The following is a 22,787-nucleotide window of genomic DNA, read 5'->3' on the forward strand; positions in this document are numbered from 1 at the left end:
TCTGCACTTCCCCCGCTCCCCCTAGCCCACCGGGCCAAATTCCCTTTAAGGTTCCCCCTGCCCTAGCACTGAACTCGAATCTTTCTCTAATTTATCTTCTATTTCCCCTCATATCTTCTGAGTTCATCTTGTCCATGAGGCCCACCTCCTGCTCCTTCAACCCTATTCCCACCAAACTGCTGACCACTCAACTTCCCTTCCTGGCCCCCATTGTTAACGATTCCCTCTCCTCAGGTACTGTCCCCCTCCCCTTCAAATCTTCCGTCGTCACCCTCTCCACAAAAAACCCACACTTGACACCTCTGTCCTTGCAAACTACAGCCCCATCTCCAATGTCCTTGAACGTGTTGTCGCCTCCCAAATCCATTCTATTCTTTCCCGCAACACCATGTTTGAATCACTCCAATCGTGTTTCTGCCCCTGCCACAGTACTGAATCGACCCTCATCAAAGTCACAAATGACATCCTATGCGACTGTGACTGTGGTAAACTATCCCTTCTCATCCTTTTCGACCGGTCTTCTGCCTTTGACACAATTGACAATACCATCCTCCTCCAACATCTCTCCTCCGTCACCTAGCTGGTTGGGACTGCCCTCACCGGGTTCCATTCCGATCTATCCAGTTGTAGCCAGAGAATCATCTGCAATGGCTTCTGTTCCCGTTCCTGCATCCTTATTTCTGGAGTCCCCCAAGGATCTATCCTTGGCCCGTTAATATTTCTCATTTACATGCTGCCACTTGGTAAACACAACGCCAGGTTCCACATGTACGCTGACGACCACCCAGCTCTATCTCACCACACCTCCCTCGATTTCTTCACTGTCTGATTGGTCACACTGCTCGTCTGACATCCAGTACTGGATAGGCAGAAATTTCCTCCAGCTATATATGGAGAGGTCCGAAGCCATAGTCTTCGGTTCCTGCGATAAATTCCGTTCCTTAGACACCAACTCCATCCCTCTCCCTGGCAACTGTCAGAGGCTGAACCAGACCGTTCGCAACCTCGGTGTCGCATCTGACTCAGAGATGAGCTTCTGACCACATATCCGCTCCATCACCAAGACCGCCTACTTCCACCTCCGTAACTTCGCCTGACTCTGCCCCGCCTCATCTCATTTGCTGCTGAAACCCTCATCCATGACTTTGTTGCCTCTAGACTTGACTATCCCAATGCCCTCCTGGCTGGCCTCCCATCTTTCACCCTACATAAACTGGAGCTCATCCAAAACTCGGCTGCCTGTATCCTAACTTCGCACCAAGTCCCGTTCACCCATCACCGCCGTATTCGCTGAACTACATTGGCTGCTGGTTCGGCAACATCTCAATTAAAACATTCTTTCTTACAAATCACTCCATGGCCTCGCCCCTCCCTATCTCTGTACCTCCTCCAACCCTACAAGCCTTCAAGAGATCTCTGCGCTCTTCCAGTTCTGGCCTCTTGTGCATCCCCAATTTTAGTTGCTGCACCATTGGTGGCTGTGCCTTCAGCTGACTGGGCCCTAAGCTCTGGAATTCCCTCCCTAAACCTCTCCACTTTACCTCTCTCTCCTCCTTTAAGATGCTCCTTAAAACCTCTTCGTCCAAGCTTTTGGTCATCTCTCCTAATATCTCGTGGCTCGGTATCAAATTTTTGAGAGATAATTGCTCCTGTTTTACTACGTTAAAGGTGGTATATAAATGCAAGTTGTTGTTTGAATGTCCCTCAGCTAAGGGAACCTGCTACCTCTATCTAGCCCAACCTACATGCGACTCCAGTCCCACACTATGTGCCTGCAGAGAAATTTGAGATGGGAAATAAATATTACCTTGTACACCCCAAAAGCAAATATAAAATAAATTAAGGTGGAACTATTAATCTGTACCTGTTACAAATTCGTTCTTGAGAGGCTTTGCCCAATCAAGGATTATGAAGGAGTGGCAGCCTTCTACAGCCACGATGATGATGTTGTGTGGAGCTTGTTCGGGGGGCAGGGCTTTGTCTTTCATGTCTACTGGAATAATTTCCACCAGTGAATCCACTTGAAAGTGCTCCAGTGCATCTGTCAATGAACAGGGTGCGGCTGGATCTTTGCTGATGTAATTCACATGAGCAGCTGCAACAGGTCAAAAAACTGAATAAAAATCACTCAAACAAACTTCAGTTCTCAATAACAAAAGACATAATATATACAACGCAGGCTATTTATAGATTTACAATTTCACTAAACGGTATTTAGGACCGAATGTCCTTATAATGACTTTGATGAAAACATCATAATCTGGATGAAGAACTACTACATTTCTGTGTGACTATTTATAAAGGTGGTGAGTCTCAGTCATTGTCTAAGGATAACTTTATACAAAATGGACATACTTATAAGTGCTGTTGCTTTGTCCGTTTGATATACTGTACCTTCTAGATGCTGTAATAGATGGTACAGAAGAGAATTCAGGGTCACTGTTTTTGAAGAGGAAACACAGTGCGCTCCTCTTTTACTCAATATGGTCATGATAATAATGATTCATCTAGATCGTTACCTTTTGAAATGCAAGTATATTAGGGATAAAATTATTTTTTCCCATTCAAAAATGGGTTAACTGTTTTATACACTTTCCAGGAATATGTTATTTTCAATAAAGAAATTTCTGTGAGGTAGAATTCAATAATAATTCCCTTGGAGCTGCTTTCTCTCCATCGCTCAAAGTGAGGTGCAAACCCTCGTTTATGCTGCACTTCTGGTAAAGTTATGGTGTTGGAGCAAGAGCAGTTCCAAGGAAATTTCAGGTTATTACAGTAGATAAACTATTCATAAAAATCATTAAAGTCAATTTATTGCCGATTTTAAAATGGGGTTTTGTTTTTTTTCCAGGTTCTTTTGCAGTGTTGGGTGGGGGGGGGGGGGTGGTGGGGAGGGGGAGATTTTAGCCCATAAGCAGATAAATTCAGTAAAGATCAACAAAATCAAGGTCCAGAAAGCTGTTTACAGTAAATAAGAGATAACTTCAATGGAATAAAGAATACTGCATTTAAAACATTTACGTCCCATTTATCCAAAAATACTCCTAAAAGACTGCTCTAATACGGTGAAGGCTTTATCTATGATAGATCAGAAAAGGCGTTGAGATGCAATCATTTATTTACTTGGCAAACCATTGCTTCATCAGATCCCACCAGGTGTCGTGTTCCAATCAAAGAAAGAAAGAAATACAGACAAAAAATGCTGGAGATACTCACCAGGTCAGGCAGCATCTGTGAAGAGAGAAACATAGTTAACGTTTCAGGTCGATGACCTTTCATCAGAACTGGAAGAAAGCAGGGAATGGAACAGATTTTTAAGCAAGTGTCGTGGCTGGGAAATGGGGGAGGGGATGAAAGAACAAAAGGGAAGGTCTGTGATAGGATAGAAGGCAGGAGAAGTTAAGAGACATTAAGAGATATTCAAGGCAAAAGGAGATGGTAATGGGCCAGGTTAAGAAACAAAGGATGGCTCTAGATGAAGTGTAAATTCTTTCGATTAGGCACTTTACAGCCTTCTGGACTCAACATAGAGTTCAACAATTTCAGCTCATAACCTGGCCCCGATCATATATATATTTTTTATCCACACTTTTTGTTTGTGCCTTCTATTCTTCTCTCCCGCATGGCAGCTATCTTTCATCCTGCCAGTGCAATTTACACTTCATCTAGAGCCATCTTTTGTTTCTTAACCTGTCCCATTACCATCTCCTTTTGCATTGAGTATCTCTTAAATTCTCCTGCCTTCTATCCTATCACAGACCTTCCCTTTTGTTCTTTCATCCCCTCCCCCATTTCCCAGCCCCTACCCTTGCTTAAAAATCTGTTCCATTTCTTGCTTTTTTCCAGTTCTGGCGAAAGGTCATCGACCTGAAACGTTAACTCTGTTTCTCTCTTCACAGATGCTGCCTGACCTGGTGAGTATCTCCAGCATTTTCTGTTTTTATTTCAGATTTCCAGCATCCGCAGTATTTTCTTTTTGTATTAAAGAAAGAACTTGCATTTATATAGCGTCTTTCATAACCTCAGGACGTCGCAAAGTGCTTTACAGCCAATGAAGTACCTTTTGAAGTGTAGTCACTGTTGTAATGTTGGGAAACACAGCAGCCAATTTGCACACAGCAAGGTCCCACAAACAGCAATGAGATAATGACCAGATAATCAGTTTTAATGATGTTGGTTGAAGGATAAATATTGGCCAGGACACTCCTGCTCTTCTTCGAATAGTGCCTTGGGGCAATTTACAATCACCTGAGTAAATTGATATCAGCAAAACAGGCGTAACCAGATGGCCTCCTGGCTGTCGGATCTTCTTACACTTCTTGTGGTGAAACTTCCAGGAATATCTCCAACCAAAGTTGGCAAACCTAATAGGTGGGCATAAAAGATTGAGGAAATTCTGACGCTGTGCAAGTACATGCATAAAGCACTTGCGCCCACATTTGCTCGATCTTTTACGCCAGCTATTTGCTTTACGTCCCTGGGTGCAAATACGCAGGAAATTTCACCCCAATAATATTTTTGACGACAAACTCAAAACTATTGGTATGCTAAAATACATTGGCTCCATCAGCAATTTAACGTGCACATAAATCTCTGCATAAAATTATTTCTACTACTAAATTACCATCCGTCAGATCAGCAGCGATGAATGAATTCACTCCACTGTTGTCAGTTCTGAACTAGCCTGGCCTCCTTCAGTCATCTGCATCCCTTTCTGTAACAAGTTATTCTTGACATTGTCTATCCAGTGCTCCCTTGGTTTTCCTCAGTTTCTTGTTCCATGTACCTCTGTATGCCTGCCCATGAAAGGTACGCTAGCTGTTTCTATTCTTGAAACATTCCCAAACCATCGCAGTCGTCTTTCTTGGAGCTTCTATATAAGCGCTGATCCTTATCCAAGCAACGTACTAATTACTTGATTCTTTGCATTCTAGATATTCCAAGTATTCCTCTCAAGCAACTCATCTCTGCTGTTAATATATATTGCTCGTCAACTTTTCTCATGTTCCAACACTCACATCCATATAATATGGGGATAACCATTCCTTCATAAACTCTTACTTCCACTTTTACCAAAATATCTTTGGCCATTCATATCCTGCTTTATCTTTTAGAAGCAGCAGCAAGTCCAATCCTTCTGTTGATGTCTCCTTCACAACTACCATTCTCTGTCACTAACCCATCAAGGTATACAAAGTTTTCCATCTGTACAACTGCATCCCCATCAATTGTAATATGTACATCTTCCTGATGCTTCCCAAATGACATGACCTTTGTCTTCTTTATCTTAATGTGTAAACTAAATGTTCTACTCTCCAAATCTTATCAGTTAGTCATCTGAAAATCTGTACCAGATGTCGCTATAAGGTCAATATCAGCAAATCTAAGATTGATTTAATATCTTGCGACATAAGGAGTCTCCTCCAATACCATTTAGTGCAAGATTAATTATTGTTTCCAATAATAGATTCAATAAATCAGACAACAGTGTGCATCCTTGTCTCACCCTAACTGTTAATCTAAAACATTCCATCAGTTTCCTATCCATTCTAACAGCACTCAGGGACTTGCTATAGATGTTTTCTATCAGTCTGACAAGTTTCTCAGGAATACCATACATCCTCAAGCCATGTCGTATCCCTTTTTGTCATACACTGTCAAAGGCCTACTTAAAATCTGTGGAGTTGTTGTAACAATGGATGTTGTGTTCTATAAATTTCTCTGAAATCTGTATCATCACAAACAGTTGATCTATCGTACTTTGTCCTGGTTCAAAACTAGCTTGTTCTTCATCCAGTACCACTTCTATGTATCTTTTCATTCTCCTCTGCAGTGTCTTAGTAAATACTTTTCCAGGTACTGTATACTCAGTAAGCTGATTCCTCCGATTGCTGCTGGTTTCCTTTTTTGAAGGTTGGTATTATCACCTTTCTCCAGTCTTCAAGTACTTGCTCTTCGTCACGAATTTTGTTAAACGGCCTTTGCAGAACTTTCTCAGAGTATGTCCTTCACCCGCCTGCAACAACTCTGTAGTTATAGTATCGATGCCAGGAGCCTTGTTCTTTTTCAAACTATTAATAGAAATCTTTACTTCGTCTTCCAAGAAATCTAGCATCAACTCCCCTATATTTGTACAGGCAGTTTCTCTAGAACGGATTCATCCACCATGCTCCGAACATTGTATAGATCTTCAAAATATTCTTTCCACCGCTTGCTCCTCACCTGTTCGTCCTCAATTATCTGACCATTTTGATTTTTCATTTTAAGCTTGTAATATTCACTTAGTTCTCTTATCTGATACAGCCCCTGTGTTTTGTTTCTTTTGGCATAATCTTTTGCTTCTTTGCAATGGTCGTTTATCCAGTTGGTCTTATCGCTTTTGGCTTTTAGCTTAATTTCACTAGTTAACCTGTTGTATTCGGTCCTCAAGTTAGGATCTGCTTTTATGCATAAAAATACACAGAATGGTAAATACTGAGCTGATTTATCCCAGTGTCTACTCTCACTGCTGAACTCATCATTTTCAGTCTCCCAACGTTCTTGAAAGACTTTGTTAATATACATGACTTGCATCATGTAGAGCACATGTGCCATGAAACGTGCTTTAGGATGTGCACATACCTCGGGACTTCGTTATCAGCACAAAGACTAGAGATAGTTTGGGGTTGCAAGGCCAGAAGTCAGGGGGGAATTGTTTTTTTGCCCATCGAACTGTCCAAAAAATCCAGGAAATTGATGGTGAAAAAAATTAAAACCTGACTTTAAAGATCGTAAAGCCATTCAGAATCCATCCACAAATATCACTGCTGAGCTAAATGCTATAGTTCTAAAGGAGCAGTTAGAGCTGAAATTTACAAAACATTGCTGATGCAGATGTGCAGTACCATTGCTCTCGTGCTTTTTGTTCCAATTGACTCAGCTGAAACTATTGGAAGCCCCATGTGCCCCAGAAAGCTTTGCACTCACTCAGCCCTTCAAATAACAACTCTTCTGCTTTTTGGCAAATACATAATTGGAGCCTGTGTTATAATTATTGGTTCATGTCAAAGGATTATCACCAACCTCAAGAGCAGGTCAGAGGCTGGGTATTCTGCGGCGAGTGTCTCACCTCCTGACTCCCCAAAGTCTTTCCACCATCTACAAGGCACAAGTAAGGAGTGTGATGGAATACTCTCCACTTGCCTGGATCAGTACAGCTCCAACAACACTCAACAAGCTCAGCACCATCCAGGACAAAGCAGCCCACTTGATTGGCACCCCATCCACCACCTTAAACATTTACTCCCTCCACCACCGGCGTACCATGGCTGCAGTGTGTACCATCTACAAGATGCACTGCAGCAACTCACCAAGGCTTAGAGTCATACTCAGAGTTATACAGCACAGAAAGAGGCCCTTCGGCCCATCGCATCCGCGCCGGCCATCAAGCCCTGTCTAATCTAATCCCATTTTCCAGCATTTGGTCCGTAGCCTTGTATGCTATGGCATTTCAAGTGCTCATCCAAATGCTTCTTGAATGTTGTGAGGGTTCCTGCCTCTACCACCATTTTAGGCAGTGAGTTCCAGATTCCAACCACCCTCTGGGTGAAAAAGTTTTTCCTCAAATCCCCTCTAAACCTCCTGCCCCTTACCTTGAATCTATGCCCCCTTGTTATTGACCCCTCTACTAAGGGGAAAAGTTCCTTTCTATCCACCCTATCTATGCCCCTCATAATTTTGTATACCTCAATCAGGTCCCCCCTCAGCCTTCTCTGCTCCAAGGAAAACAACCCCAGCCTGTCCAGTCTTTCTTCATAGCTGAAGCGCTCCAGCCCAGGTAACATCCTGGTAAATCTCCTCTGCACCCTCTCCAAAGCAATCACATCCTTCCTATAGTGTGGCGACCAGAACTGCACACAGTACTCCAGCTGTGGCCTTACCAGAGTTTTGTATAGCTCCATCATAACCTCCCTGTTCTTATATTCTATGCCTCGGCTAATGAAGGCAAGTATCCCATATGCCTTTTTAACCACTTTATCCACCTGTTCTGCTGCCTTCAGGGATCTATGTACATGCACACCAAGGTCCCTCTGATCCTCTGTCTTTCCTAGGGTCTTACCATTCATTGTGTATTCCCTTGCCTTGTTAGTCCGTCCAAAATGCATCACCTCTCACTTTTCAGGGTTAAATTCCATTTGCCACTGTTCCGCCCATCTGACCAATCCATCTATATCGTCCTGTTCCGCCCATCTGACCAACCCATCTATATCTTCGGCAACACCTCCCAAACCCGCAAACTCTTCCACCTAGAAGCAGGCGCATGGAAACACCATCACCTCCAAGTTCCCCTCCAAGTCACACACCATCCTGACTTAAAAGTATATCGCCGATCCTTCATCGTCACTGGGTCAAAATCCTGGAACTCCCTACCTAACAGCACTGTGGGTGTACCATCACCACACTGACTGCAGCGGTTCAAGGTGGCTCACCACCACCTTCACAAGGGCAACTAAAGATGGGCAATAAATGCTGGCCTTGCCAATTAAATGGTGAATTTGTTCAAATTTGGAGGATTCCACCAATGTAAGAACAACAAAAGCAAAATGGTTTAGAAAAGAGAAATACTGGTTAACATGAAACAGAGTCAGAGATTCCTTGCCTCGCAATAGTCTGCAGGCACAGCAAGCTGAGTAAATCTGGCAATGCTATCAAACATAATGATGTGTTAAAAATCTCGAAGCATATTATAAACCATAAAATATAGAAGGAAATCAATTCAAGTTTAATTTTGGGATTCATATGTTCATAAATAGTTTTCAGTTTCCCTCTCACAGCTTGTTTCCTCTGAACCCTTCAATTAAATAATAGTCTTTTAATCATTCAGTGCTACCCATAATTCTATACTGGATATAACTTTATGAGATGACAAATATAATGTTGAGGTAGGTCTCAGAGTATTAATCAAAGAAGGCAATGTTGATGCTTGTAAACCACTGATATGACTACAACTGAAATGCTGCACCCCATTTCGTTCAATGTATTTGCAAAATAAAAGAGGTTCAAAAAGCGGTAAGAATGGTTCTGATCTTAAATCAATGTGTGATGAAGGGAGGCTAAAGAAATTAAATCTGTTCTCATTGTAAATGCAGTCGGAAGGCGCAACATGCAAGTTTTTATAATCTTGATAAGCTAAGGAAACTAAATAAGGTATATTAAAGCATCACCGATTGGAAAATGTCTCCAATGTAACTTAAGGAATGATTGCTTCACATTTATGAGTTATTAACCTAGAGAACAGACTGCCATAAAGTACAATGAATGCAGTCTTGGTTGAAGCATTCAGGAAAAAAACAAATTCAACAGGGAGAGGAGGGATATAGGATTGGTGCAAAGGCAGATGGGAAATGACAGTAACCTAACTGGAGATGGGCTGAGGTGAACAAACCTTTTGTTCTCACCTTCTACTGTAAAATGTTCTTGTACGGAATGTTCTCTTGACTAAGAGTATATAAGCATACTTGGAATAGAAGCAGTATTAATGTGTGATGTGATAAGTACCCAAAGGATAATATCTTTTACTTCTACTGCTGTGTGTGGATGGGAACAGTCTGTTTTATTAGGCAATGTTTTAAGGAAAAACTAAATTGCCTCTGCTCGAGTGGGTTGTCAGGTCTTTTGTGAAATTTATTTGTCCAATAAATTCAGATTGTTTACAAAGATATTTAAGGAAAGCTCCAGCCTTCAAAAAGTGTGAAAAGGTGATATTTGGATGGACACGCTCCAGAGGAAATCTGGGAAAAGCTCCGAATGACTAGCAGCAATGTTCCCCCTAAGGTGCACAGCCACGCACCAAATCGGGAGGTTCTGCCAGGTCGCTCACCAGCTGCTCCTGCTAGAAAAGATACTGCAGCAAATTAAAAGGGACCGCACACCAAAACAAATTAGTGGGAACATTGTCAAATTTCTGCTTGCCTGCTAGTCAATGTGGCAAATATGCCACGCGAATGAGTCTCCCTACATTTAAACATCATCTCCTGGTAAACATGTGTCCGTTTCTCCATTCGCCACCAATCATTAAAAATGCTGCCACATACAGACTTTACAAATGACTGCTTAACCTTTTTAAAATAAAGTGATGCACAATTTATATCCTTCTCGGTTGTCGGACCGATTGTGCTGCCAGCAGTCTGCTGCTTAGGAAACCTAAACCAATCCTTAAATATTCAATATAAGAGCATAAGAAATAGGAGCAGGAGTAGGCCATACGGCCTCTCGAGCCTGCTCCGCCATTCAATAAAATCATTGCTGTTCTTCTACATCAATTACACTTTCCTGCCTGATCCCCATATCCCTTGATTCCCTTAGCGCCCAACTATTTATCGATCTCTGTCTTGAATATACTGAATGACTGAGCCTCCACAGCCCTCTTGGGTAGAGAATTCCAAAGATTCACAACCCTCTGAGTGAAGAAACTCCTCCTCATCTCAGTCCTAAATGGCCGACCCCTTATCCTGAGACTATGACCCCCAGTTCCAGACTCTCCAGCCAAGGAGATAGCCATATCGGCCACATTGTCAATAGTAATTGATTAGTGTGAATCCTTAAACATTCATTCATTGTAAATTGAATGCTCTGGCAGACATTGTTTATCGGCACACATGCTACTCCATGCATTAGGTACAGTCCAGCACACCCTGGAATAAGTCTCATCATGTCTTAGTAGGAATTCTCAAACATGTTTACGCAGCCCAACTACTATGCCATCTGGGATGATTTTCAGGATAAAAACATGCCACCAAAATTCACAATGGAAGTAAAAGCACCAACGCAGAACAGAAGCTTCAAAATGAGATTTTTACTTCATGCTCAGAGATACCATAGCAGGAGTGGGAATACCAGTGAAGAAGCAGATGTACTGATTTGGTTTTGGTGGCTCATCAGAATGATTATAGAAAACTGACCTAGTCAGCCAAAGTAGTAATGGTTATTGAATGAAGGCCAATCTGAGAGCTAATTATTGGCAAGGCCTCTCAGAATGGATTCAAAGTTCTTAAGAGTTCTGCTCAAGAGGCCCTGTTAAATCCCTAATGCTGTCCCCAATTTTCATTTCAAAATGAACATATGGGCTCAAAGGTATGCTGCGTCATGTCATCAGTGCCTAGTGTGCATGTCAACCACTCTGCTTGTAGTTTAGTTCAGTCCAGTGCTGAGGTAATGTTGCATTACCCGAGGTGCTGTCTTTTGAATGAGACGTTAAACCGAGACCCCGTTTCAGGTGGATGTAAAAAATCCCATGGCACTTTTCGAAGAAGAGCGGCGTGTTCTCCCAGTGTCCTAGCCAACAGTTATCCCTCAACCAACACCACTAAAGACAGATTAACTGGTCATTGCTGTTCATGGGACCATGCTGTGCACAAATTGGCTGCTATGTTTTCCTAGATTATAACAGTGACTTCATTTCAAAAGTAATTCCTTGGCTGTGCAGCACTTTGGGACATCCTGAGGATGTCAAAGGTGCTATATAAACATTTGTTCTTGCTATCTTAGCCATCAGTGTTGATGGAAGTGCATTAGATTTCACAGAACGAGGATTGTGTTGTCACTAGTGACCAATCTTTGTGTTTCATCCCCTCCTTTCCCAAATGTTAGCTGATATTTGTGCTATATGTTTAATTTAAACAGAGGTGCCGAAATAGAGCTTTCTTTCCCTCACTGCTGTACAACACCACAAGCAGCACAACTGGCCAAGAGGATGGCCACCGTAGAACAAAAGCCTATTCAATTGGTGAAGCTAATATTGGAAAAAGATGATAAATAATATCCACTGGGACTACTGACAGGAATTAATTAATTATTTTTCCCATTAGGCCTTCATGTTACAGAAAGACCCTCGATTAATTGCAATAGGTCATTTGTTTTGGTCTATTTAATTCTTCTTCTTCTTAGGCAGTCCCTCAGAACCGAGGATGACTTGCTTCCACATTAAAAATTAGTTCTTAGGTGACTGATGAGTCCAATGCGGGACCTACAGTCTCTGTCACAGGTGGGGCAGATGGTGGTTGAAGGGGCGGGTGGGTGGGGTGCTTGGGTTGACGTGTGCTCCTTGTGCTGCCTGCGCTTGGCTTCCGCTTACTCCCGGCGAAGTGACTCGAGGTGTTCGGCGCCTTCCCGGATGCTTCTCCGCCACTTTGTGCGGTCTTGGGCCAGGAATTCCCAGGTGTCGGTGGGGCTGTTGCACTTTTTCAAGGAGGCTTTGAGGGTGTTCTTGAAGCATTTCCTCTACCCACCTGAGGCTCTCTTGCCGTATTGGAGCTCCGAGTAGAGCTCTTGTTTTGGGAGTCTCGTATCGGGCATGCGGACGATGTGACCCATCCATCCGAGCTGATCGAAGCTCTGACCACGCTCAATGCTGGGGATGTTGGCCTGAGCAAGAACATGGACGTTGGTGCACCTATCGCTATTTAATTCAGGATGATAACAAGTGACATGAGGCTACACTTCTGAGGTGGTTTTCTGAAAACAATGGCACACTACCACGCCCAAACAGAGGTATTTGAGCATGAGCAATTACTACTCAGATATACTGAGGGAAGTAGTTAGGTAACTTTTATATCTAAACAATAGAGACATCCAGAAACCCACGTACTTAATACAACCCAGTAGGGTCTCAGATCTTTAACCTCTGCCCAGAACTAAACTGCAGACAAAGCAAAGCCCTCTTTAGCAGAGGTGTAGAGCGAGATTCATTAGATTACACTGTTAGTGTGCTGAGCTCAGCCATGACAACCATAAAGACACATAATGCCATAAAATTATTTTGTATTATATGCTACCCTCTGATATTCCCCCTATCTATGTTTGAAGGTCTTGCCCATTCTGCAGCTGTGAGGGCAGGCAGGAGACCCATCTTTGGTTGACCACCTATTGCCACTTTTGAACCAGTTGCCAGGAAATGTAATGAGATAAGTTTTAAAACCAATTCTTTATTGAATAAGAAAGTTATATGAAAACTGTTACACAGAGCAATATGTAAATAAAAAGGGTTAGTTTAATACTGAGTGAGAATCCTGCGATCCCACACACACAGCAGGGAGCCATCATTCACAAGGAGTGTGAGATAGAGAATCGGGGCTACAATGTTGTCGCCCTACCTCCACCCTGCACTCTCGACTGGTAGCATGGGATCATGCAACTAGTAACAAGTCCTTTTGGTTCTCATTAAAAGAACCCATCATTTGTCTTGCCATCTCATCCTTACTAAGCAATGATGAAGCAACACTGAAAGCTGCCATTAATTCCATGAACTAGATCCCACCTTACTACCTAAATGTGAACACATGATAATGAGTAAATGAGAGAACATTGAGTGCATTAGTAAAACCTTTAAAGCTGTGTACACACCTACAAATCGTTTGTTTCCTGCCACGTCAAACTCTGACAGTGGAATCGTGTGGAATGGCCTAGTCACAGGCTCTGGTGTTATTGGAGGCTCAGTTGTTGGAGGTAAAGTAGTTGCAACCAGCTGAAAACCTTGGAAAATACAATAAAAATGCATTAAAAATACTTTAAGGCGGCACAGAATTGTTATAAGCTTCCAATATGAACTTGGGTTTAAATTCTGCCATCAAGAGGGCCTATCATTCTGGAGAATGTCATTTACACCATGTCCTATAACCCGGTCAAAAGTACTGGTCAATTCATGATTAGGAACAGTAATAAAGATTTCCAAACGAAGAGAGTTGCCATTACAATACAGAAGATTTAATAGGTGGACTTATAAACTCCTACACTGAAATTTGGTCAAATCTGAACATTTAATTGCTTTTTTAATCCCGCTGTTTCTGAAATACTATATGGATCCCTCCTAGCCCTGGGCAAAAGCTCTCATTCAACATGCTGCATGTAGTGCTATTATGAGATATCAAAGGTTTGACAATAACAATGCATCTTTAAAAAAAATTGAAGCAGATTAGTTCTGGTCTCCAAGGTGAGTTCAATGCCCTAATTTCTGATAAAATACAGTCACATCATACATGCTTAAAAGGAGCCAAATGGTAAACAATCACCACTGCTTAAAAAATCTTAAAACTCACAGGATTCAGCAAACAGCAAAATAATTTGTGCACTTTTGTTCTACAAATTAACATCAGTTTATAAGCTGTAATCGGCAGCCTGAACTAAAAGTCTTCAGCCCAAAATTGCTGGAATGGTGTATCTCGTGAGCAATGTGAACTGGACTTATTTTCCTCACCCTTCAGATCGCATTATATTTGTGTCGCAAATTGTTGGAAATGCGAATTGATAATAGTGCAGTGATGTTAACATCACATCTGGGTCCTCATGAACGTCGTGCCCAATGGCTTATCTCCTTAACCAATTAAACAAAACGATAGTGAAAGAAACAGAGCAAACGGCAGAGAAGGAAATAGGGTAAATTAGGGTCAAATTAGAGATAGAAAGAGAAATAAAGAGAGGGAGAGAGAGTGGATTGAGAGAGAAAAAAAAGAGGAAGAATGAAAAAGTAATATATTAAAAAAAATTATAATGTAATTCCTGCAGGAGTGAGACTTCACAGTTTCATTATTCCCTTTCTGGACCTTAAAGGTTGAGTGGCATGCCAGGCCGATAAATCACATCATTAACAGGGTCCTTACAACATGAAGTACCAACCCTAAATGGTTGCAGAGAGATTAATTCACATTTACAGTGCAAATCCAACAATTTCCTGACATGGCGAGGTTCCAATTTTTTTGGTTCCGTCGAGTCTAACAGCGGCAAAACATCCAGCAATTTGTGGCAAATCGGAACTCATGGCGTATCTCATCTTTACCACAAATTACTGTTTTTTTGGTGAACTAATTATGGCGGGCGCCGTGAATGTGCCATTATTTTTCCAGCAATTTCTGGGCCTCCATGTCAGTTTGCTGACCGATTTGAAGCCTGAGTCGCTTACAACATTTCAAATATATCCAGCAAAACCTTTAGTTCTTTGTTTTTAAGATAGGGTAATCACTTCAGTGAACTTCATCTTCTGTTGATTTCATTCCAAAATGCATTTGTCCCATAATGATTATGGCATTCAGCCAGGTACACAGACGTTTACCATATTTTAACAGTAACATTGTTAAACTGAAGACATACATAACTAATATAGAACTAACTGTAAAACTGCTCAACAGGAACACAAAAGAGGTTTTTCTTTGGTAGTAACAGCCCTGCTAACAATAGTTAGCAAAATTAAGAAAAGGTGACTTAACCCAAGATGAGGGGTCGACTCAGGACATTTGAGTGGAGACCTGGACAACACAGAAATAATGGAATTGTTATGAATCACAGGACAAAATGAAGACTGACATAGGGTGATTTGAGCAGATAAGGAGTATTGCTGAAACTGAAAATACTACTGACGGGTAGCTTTATGGACGTGAAATAGGAATCTTTCAAAAGGTAAATTCATAAACTGGTTTGGACCCCTTGATAAAGCAGAGAGGGATACTTCCTGAGATATTCAAGGTAGTTTAGGGTATCGACAAGTTAAATCCTGAGAAACTGTTTAGTGGCATTGAGAACGACTACAATCAGGGATGGAATTCAGGAAGAGGGAAGATGAATGGACTGATCACACAGAGCTACTGGAAATAAAGGGGAGGTGAATGAATAGATCAGGAAGAACTATTGCAATGAGGGAGGTGGGATGAACGGATAGAGCTACTACACAATGAGGGAGGTGGGGTGAACCGATAGAACTACTACACAATGAGGGAGGTGGGGTGTATTATGTCCGTGAATGATTGAGACACGGACAGCAGGAGTTGAACAAAACAAGTCTTTACTGATTGACTTCAATCGGGAAACTGAAACTACAGAGGCTCACTAGCGCCTTTTATACAGGGGTGGTCACTGCCGGTACTGCAGTCTGAGACCAGTTATTCTCTTAAAGGTACATACACAACAATTCCTCCCCTTTTAGATAAACAGTACATAACATTCATTTAACAACTAAATGATAACTAATTACAATCACAATTACGGTTGCTAGATACATTGGCTAAGTTTAAGCAATTATAAGTTCAGTCTTTGAGGAGGCTTCCTGATTCTGTCTGGATAACGCCTCTTTGGGGTATTAGGTTCTTCTGGCAAGGTTGAGTCGGGATCAATGTCGTTGTTTGGTTCATCTGCTTCCAATATCATCGATTCTGCGGTAGCTGCAATTGGTACGTCGATTTCATTGCCAGGTGTATCAGATCGTGGTGTGGAGTTGACGTTTTCCAGTGACTCTAGAATCTGGTCAGCATGGCGTCTTACAATGCTCTCTCCAACGCCCACGGCATACAAGAGAGGTCCTTGCCGTGTACAAATCGTTCCTGGCTGCCATTTCTCAGTGCGGTAGACCCGGGCCAAAACTGGTTGACCTATCTTAAAACTCCTGGTCGGCCTTTCATTCATATTCTGAAACAGCCTGTTCTCCACATCTCTTCGGACGTTTGGCTTAACCAAATCCAAGTGGCATCGCAGTCTTCGATTGAAGAACATCATGGCTGGAGTTTGGTTGGTAACCGCATGTGTCGCATTCCGGTAGGCAAACAAGAAGTTGTCCACCTTGTGTTGTAGGGGTATATCTTCATTACACATTGCCTTGATAGCCTTCTTGAATGTTTGAACAAACCTCTCGGCCAATCCATTAGTGGCTGGATGATATGGGGCAGATGTGTAATGCTGAACACCATTGTTCTTTAAGAACCTCCGGAACTCTTCAGACACAAACTGTGGTCCATTGTCAGAGCAAATCTGTTCAGGCAGCCCATTCCTGGCGAATATGGTTCATAAAACTGTGATAGTTTTTTCCGTGGTGGTTGAGGACATTTTTATTACCTCTGGCCACTTTGAATGTGCATCCACCGCAATAAAAAACATCGAGTCCATGAAGGGACGAGCAAAATCAATGTGCACCCTTTTCCATGGAGATGAGGGCCACTCCCATGGATGTGGAGGAGCTGGTGGTGGGGCGTTTTGGACCTTCTGGCATCCTGCACAGCTCTTGGTCATCTCTTCGATTTCTCTATCGATTCCCGGCCACCACACGAACGCTCTGGCTAAGTTCTTCATTTTTACCCCACCCAGATGACCCTCATGAAGCTCATTGAGCACTCTATCCGTCAACTTAGGTGGAATTACTACTCTGGATCCACACATCAAGGTTCCTCTGCACACTGACAGCTGTTCTCTTCTCGGCGAGAATGCTGGCAGCAGTGGTTCGCCATGTGCTGGCCATCCCTTCACCGTTAAATCATAGACCCATGATAGAAAAGGAAACACGGAATGACCCGACACTATGTTTGCATTCGTCACAGGGAGACATTCGACTGTGGTCGAGTGGAATAACTCCACTGGATCCACTGCAAGGTCTTCTTCCACCGTCGGCAACGGTAGGCGTGACAATCCATCAGCATTCCCATGCTGTTTAGTTCCTTTGTACTTGATGTCATATTGGTGTGCCCCTATGAAAAGGGACCACCTCTGCAGCCGTTGTGCTGTCATTATCGGTACGCCCTTCTGAGGGTTGAAAATGGAGACAAGAGGTTGATGATTGGTTAGTAGAGTAAATTTTTGACCGTGCAGGTAGTGATTGAACTTCTTCACCCCCCACACTAGGCTGAGGGCCTCTCTGTCAATCTGGGCGTAGTTACGCTCGGCAGAAGTTAACGAGCGTGACGCAAAAGCTATCGGCCTCTCTAAACCATCAAGGAATTTATGTGACAGTACCGCCCCAATGCCGTAGGGAGACGCATCACACGCCAGTCTGATCGGCAGTGCTGGGTTGTAGTGAGCCAATACTTCTCTTGAAGTGATTAAGTCCTTACTCTTCTGAAAGGCCCGCTTACAGTCATTGCTCCATTTCCATGCTACTCCCGTTCGTAGCAGGGCATTCAGTGGGTGCAGAATTGTCGACAAATTCGGCAAAAACTTATGATAGTAATTCACCAATCCGAGGAATGACCTCAGTTGCGACACATTTTCAGGCGCTGGGGCCTTAACAACCGCTTCAATTTTGTCAGGGGACTTATGTAACCCCTCTTCATCAATCACGTGGCCACAATACGATATCTGTTTCTTAAAAAATTCGCACTTGGGGCAGTTGGCTCGTAGCCCATGTTCCCGTAGTCTGGTGAGCACCTGTTCGAGGTTGTTAAGGTGTTCACTGTCATCTTCACCTGTCACTAGGATGTCGTCCAAGTAACACTGAGTCCCCGGAATCCCTTGCAGGACTTGTTCCATCGCTCTTTACCATATCGCCGGAGCCGATGCTACTCCGAATACCAATTGATGATACTGGTAAAGACCTTTGTGAGTGTTTATCGAGAGATAATTCCTAGAGGATTCTTCAACCTCCATCTGCAAATATGCTTGTGCTAGGTCAATTTTTGTAAAACGCTTCCCTCCAGACAGTGAGGCGAAGATGTCTTCTATCCTTGGAAGAGGATATTGTACTGTGTGAAGGACTTGGTTCACTGTCACCTTGAAATCCCCACAGATGCGAACCTTCCTTGGCTCCTCAGACTTATTGCTTAACGTTTTCTTCATGACAGGAACGATGGGTGTCGCCCACTCGCTCCAGTCGACCTTAGACAACACGCCTGCCTTCTCCAGATTCTCCAGCTCTGCCTCGACGGCTGGGCGAATTGCATATGGTACCGGTCTTGCTTTGAAAAACTTGGGAATTGCATTCGCTTCTATTTTTATCCAGGCGGTTACGCCTTTAAGCATGCCCAGTTCTTGTTGAAATACCTCTTTGGCGTTAGCTAAGATTTTTGACAATCGTCCAGGAGTGACGTCGTCATCTTTTTTACCGTCCACCGTCAATTCATGAATAGAGTGGCAATCTTCCTGATCCATTCACGTCCCAATAACGGTGGTCCACCATTTTGCAGTATGTAGAGCTACAATTTCCGTATTTTCTTGCCGTTGTATTCGACAGGCACCCTTATTTTTCCTCTGGGGTATACTTTTTGCCCTGTATACGTCATCAAGACGATGGATGTCTCTCTCAAGGGTATGTGTGAGAATAGCCGCTCGTAGTCTCGTCGATTCATGACGGTTAGCGCTGATCCTGTATCCAATTCCATTTTAACTTGGGACCCTGCTATCGTGAGGGTGACCCAAATGGTTTGGTGATCCTCTTTTGCGATTACATTGTGAAGTTTGAGACAGCTTAGTCTCCTGTTCCCGGATTCACTATCACTCATCTGGTCTTCGGAACTAATGTCCATCATCTTTTGTACTTTCTTGTACGGTTCCTTAGTAGCCTTTTTGTTGTCGCTGGTCTTCTTCCCAGACCTGCAAACTCGTGCAATGTGTCCCATCTTTCCGCATTGCCTGCATATTTTGTCTTTGGACCAGCGGTCCTTCTGGTCATGGTTAGTTCTGCCGCAGCGATAACATTTTGCAAATCCCCGTGTCATTTCGTGGGTGCCGTATTCCTGCGGCTTTTGTTGAATTTCCGCAGCTCCCCTGGCTGCTGCTTCGTACGATACTACCACGTTGAAAGCCTTATCTAGCGTCAGCTCTTCCTCTGAGAGTAACTTCTTCTGTGTTCCTTCACTCAGGAGTCCACAGACAAATTTGTCCCGTAGGGTATCTGCCAGTCCTGCTCCGAACTGGCAGTGCTGTGATAGCTTGCGTAGTTCCGTAAGGTACTCAGCATTGCTCTCATCTTTATGCCGAGTTCTCCTGTGGAATTTAAATCTTTCTGCTATCAACAGCGGTGCAGGGTTTAGGTGTTCCTGTAGGACAGCAACAATTTCGTTAAAACTCTTCACCTTCGGTTTGGCTGGAGTAATCAGGTCCCGCAATAGGCCGTACGTTCTAGCACCCATTAAGTTTAGCAATACCGATGCCTTTTTCTCATCGGCTATTTCGTTTGCCTCGCAATATACCTCGACTCTTTCCACATACGTGGTCCAGTCCTCTATTGTATTATCAAAGGCAGTGATACAACCAGTCTTCGGCATCTTGAAAATCTAAAATGGCGCCTCCCGCGCTTTGCCTTCTTCCCCGATTTAACAAAATGGCGCCTCCCGCGCTTTGCCTTCTTCCCCGCTGTTGCTAGCGCTGCTTTCCATGGTTCCCGTTGTAACCTGCAGCTCCTCGCGGTTTCTTGCGCGTTTAATATTTGGTTTTTTATTATTTTCCCGTCGTGGAACAACCCTGTGGGACTCTTGCCACCCTCTTCTCGGGTCTATACGCAGCCCGGCTTCGTAGCACCGGCCGCACCCTGTGTGCTCCACCCTCTCTCTCTCCTCTTCCCGACTACGCTGCTCGGCCCTGTTGCAAGCCACCCGCTCGAGTTCACGAACGCCGCAGCCCAGGAAGGATCAGTGTACTACCTGCCACCAGCCCGATTAGCTGAAGCACCGTCGACAGGAACCAGGCCCTGCTTTCGACAGCTTCTCCAGCAATCTTCAACTCCGCTAACACAGGGGCGGATGCCCATGGTCGACGCCCGTTTCTACTGCTTCTTTCTTCCTTCTGGCCTCGACCTCTGCTCACTTCACTGCAGGAATGGATCCCAGGAGGTGGTGCAGACTGTAGGTAAGTTCGTATCTGCTCGTCGCCAGTATTATGTCCGTGAATGATTGAGACACGGACAGCAGGAGTTGAACAAAACAAGTCTTTACTGATTGAAGTCAATCGGGAAACTGAAACTACAGAGGCTCACTAGCGCCTTTTATGCAGGGGTGGTCACTGCCGGTACTGCAGTCTGAGACCAGTTATTCTCTTAAAGGTACATACACAACAGGGTGAACCGATAGAGCTGCTACACAATGAGGGAGGTGGGGTGAACCGATAGAACTGCTACACAATGAGGGAGGTGGGGTGAACCGATGGAACTACTACACAATGAGGGAGGTGGGGTGAACCGATAGAACTACTACACAATGAGGGAGGTGGGGTGAACCGATAGAACTGCTACACAATGAGGGAGGTGGGGTGAACCGATAGAACTACTACACAATGAGGGAGGTGGGGTGAACCGATAGAACTACTACACAATGAGGGAGGTGGGGTGAACCGATAGAACTACTACACAATGAGGGAAGGGGAATGAACAGTTCAGATAGAGATATTGCACACTGAAGAAAGGTGAACGATAATTTGTCAACTAGCGCAATGAAAGCTAGAAACTCAACTGGTTCACTAGTGTCCATTAGGGAAGGCAACTTGCCACCCTTATCTAATCTGAGGCGAGAGTTCAATTCTTTGTTTGTTCAGAAGCTGCATACATTAATAGCGTACTGAGCAAAAAATATTCACCCAAACCTTGAGAGAGAAGGACTTATACAAATCAGAGGTGCCGATTAGTTGAAGCTAAAGTGTGAACTGAGATCACAAGATATAAATGGTTTAAAAGCCAGCAGCAATTATGGTTTTGGTAGCACAAAATCTTTCTAATACAGTTTTGGAATCTGAACTCTCAAACATTTGGTTACTAGTCCAGTACCAGAAGTAAACACTGCACTACCAAAGAATTGAAATATTGGAGAGTTGGTTTCCAGAGTACAATATGCCACAACATCAGAAACAGATGGATAAAGATTTCTTTGGGTAGTATTTGTTGTAAAATTGTAATTAGATTACATTACCTGTATATTATAATAGAAGCAACTCAGTAGTTTCATGTGAAAGGAAATTAAATGAATCCAGGGGAACATCAATTTATGAAAAACAGGCAATACCAAACAAATTTATTAAAATCGTGGTATTATGCATCTTTACTTGCAGCAAGCATTTGACCTTGGCTGTGCTGTTGTGAAGAGGAACTCATCATATGGGAGTTCTCTGGTACCGACCGGCAGCCAGCCAAGAGTGGGATTGGCTGTGACTTTAGAGGAAACTACTCGTTCAACTCTCTGGATACGGGAGCTGCAAGGCCCATGGGATGCATGGGTGATGAACCCTCAAGAAAAACTAACTAGGTCCCTCAGTAGACTTATGGTTAAAGTGAAAGGTCATGAGATCAAAGAGGAATTCGTATTTGTATAATTCATTAACAATTAGTACTAATGGTAATAGTTCTTATTAAGCAACGGTGACCATTGGAGTCCTTAGGAGTTGTCTGAGAATACTCAATGTCCCTGACAGCCTTGTGTCGTCATAGTTTGCCATCACTCTCCTCACTTTCAAAAGCCTCCTCAAGACCTACCGCTTCAACTGGGTTTTTGGTCATCTTCCCTAAACCTCCTCCCAAACCCCTGCCCAGTATTTGTAAGCTCCTTGGGACATGTTTTTGTTACATTAGAGACACTTAACAAGTCCTCGATGTTGCAATACAGGAAACTTTGGTTTATCCGGAGGTTGTATGTCTGGAAACCTCGATCTAACGACAGAAATCAGCAGCCGTTTTGCTTAGGTTTTTTTTCTTCTCCTAGCATTTTTTTTTTTTAAAACAGTCAGGCTCTGGAAAGCGTCTCTGTAGCTTAGCAACAGCTTCAGAGACGCTTCCAAGGTACGGGCCGAGTGTTTACAAGCTGTTGCTAAGCAACAGTGTTTGTTGTCAGATACGGAGATGAAAACCTCCGTATCCTTCAACATTAGCGCTGGTCTGTCCGGAAGTTTTGATATATCGGCAGCAGCTCGGTCCCGTCGGTGCCGGATATCGCGAAGTTTCCTGTAATAACCTTGAGTCGTACTGGTAGTGGAATGTCTAATTTTGAGAAGGTAGGAGAAGCAAGAAGTTCAAAGGAAGGTTATCCGTTAGAGATCAGCAGATATTTAGCAAGCGGGCAGATGAATGTTAAGCAGCTCTAACT

General features: G+C 43.3%; 1 protein-coding gene across 2 annotated transcripts in view; it reads right to left on the bottom strand.

Moving 5' to 3' along the window:
- The window catches only part of fndc1 (fibronectin type III domain containing 1), a 297,076-nt gene that overhangs the window by 83,764 nt on the left and 190,525 nt on the right, over positions 1-22,787 (bottom strand). For both annotated transcript variants that reach the window (XM_085981527.1, XM_085981526.1), the window contains 2 exons: positions 13,381-13,509; positions 1,865-2,095 (listed from right to left, as the gene is read on the bottom strand). In XM_085981527.1, the coding sequence (XP_085837653.1) occupies positions 1,865-2,095; positions 13,381-13,509 (360 nt within the window). The remainder of the gene's footprint in view (positions 1-1,864; positions 2,096-13,380; positions 13,510-22,787) is intronic.

The sequence above is a fragment of the Somniosus microcephalus genome, chromosome 3 (genome assembly GCF_052327205.1).
Source record: "Somniosus microcephalus isolate GS21.2 chromosome 3, FLI_Smic_1.0, whole genome shotgun sequence".
In the NCBI taxonomy this organism is placed as follows: domain Eukaryota; kingdom Metazoa; phylum Chordata; class Chondrichthyes; order Squaliformes; family Somniosidae; genus Somniosus; species Somniosus microcephalus.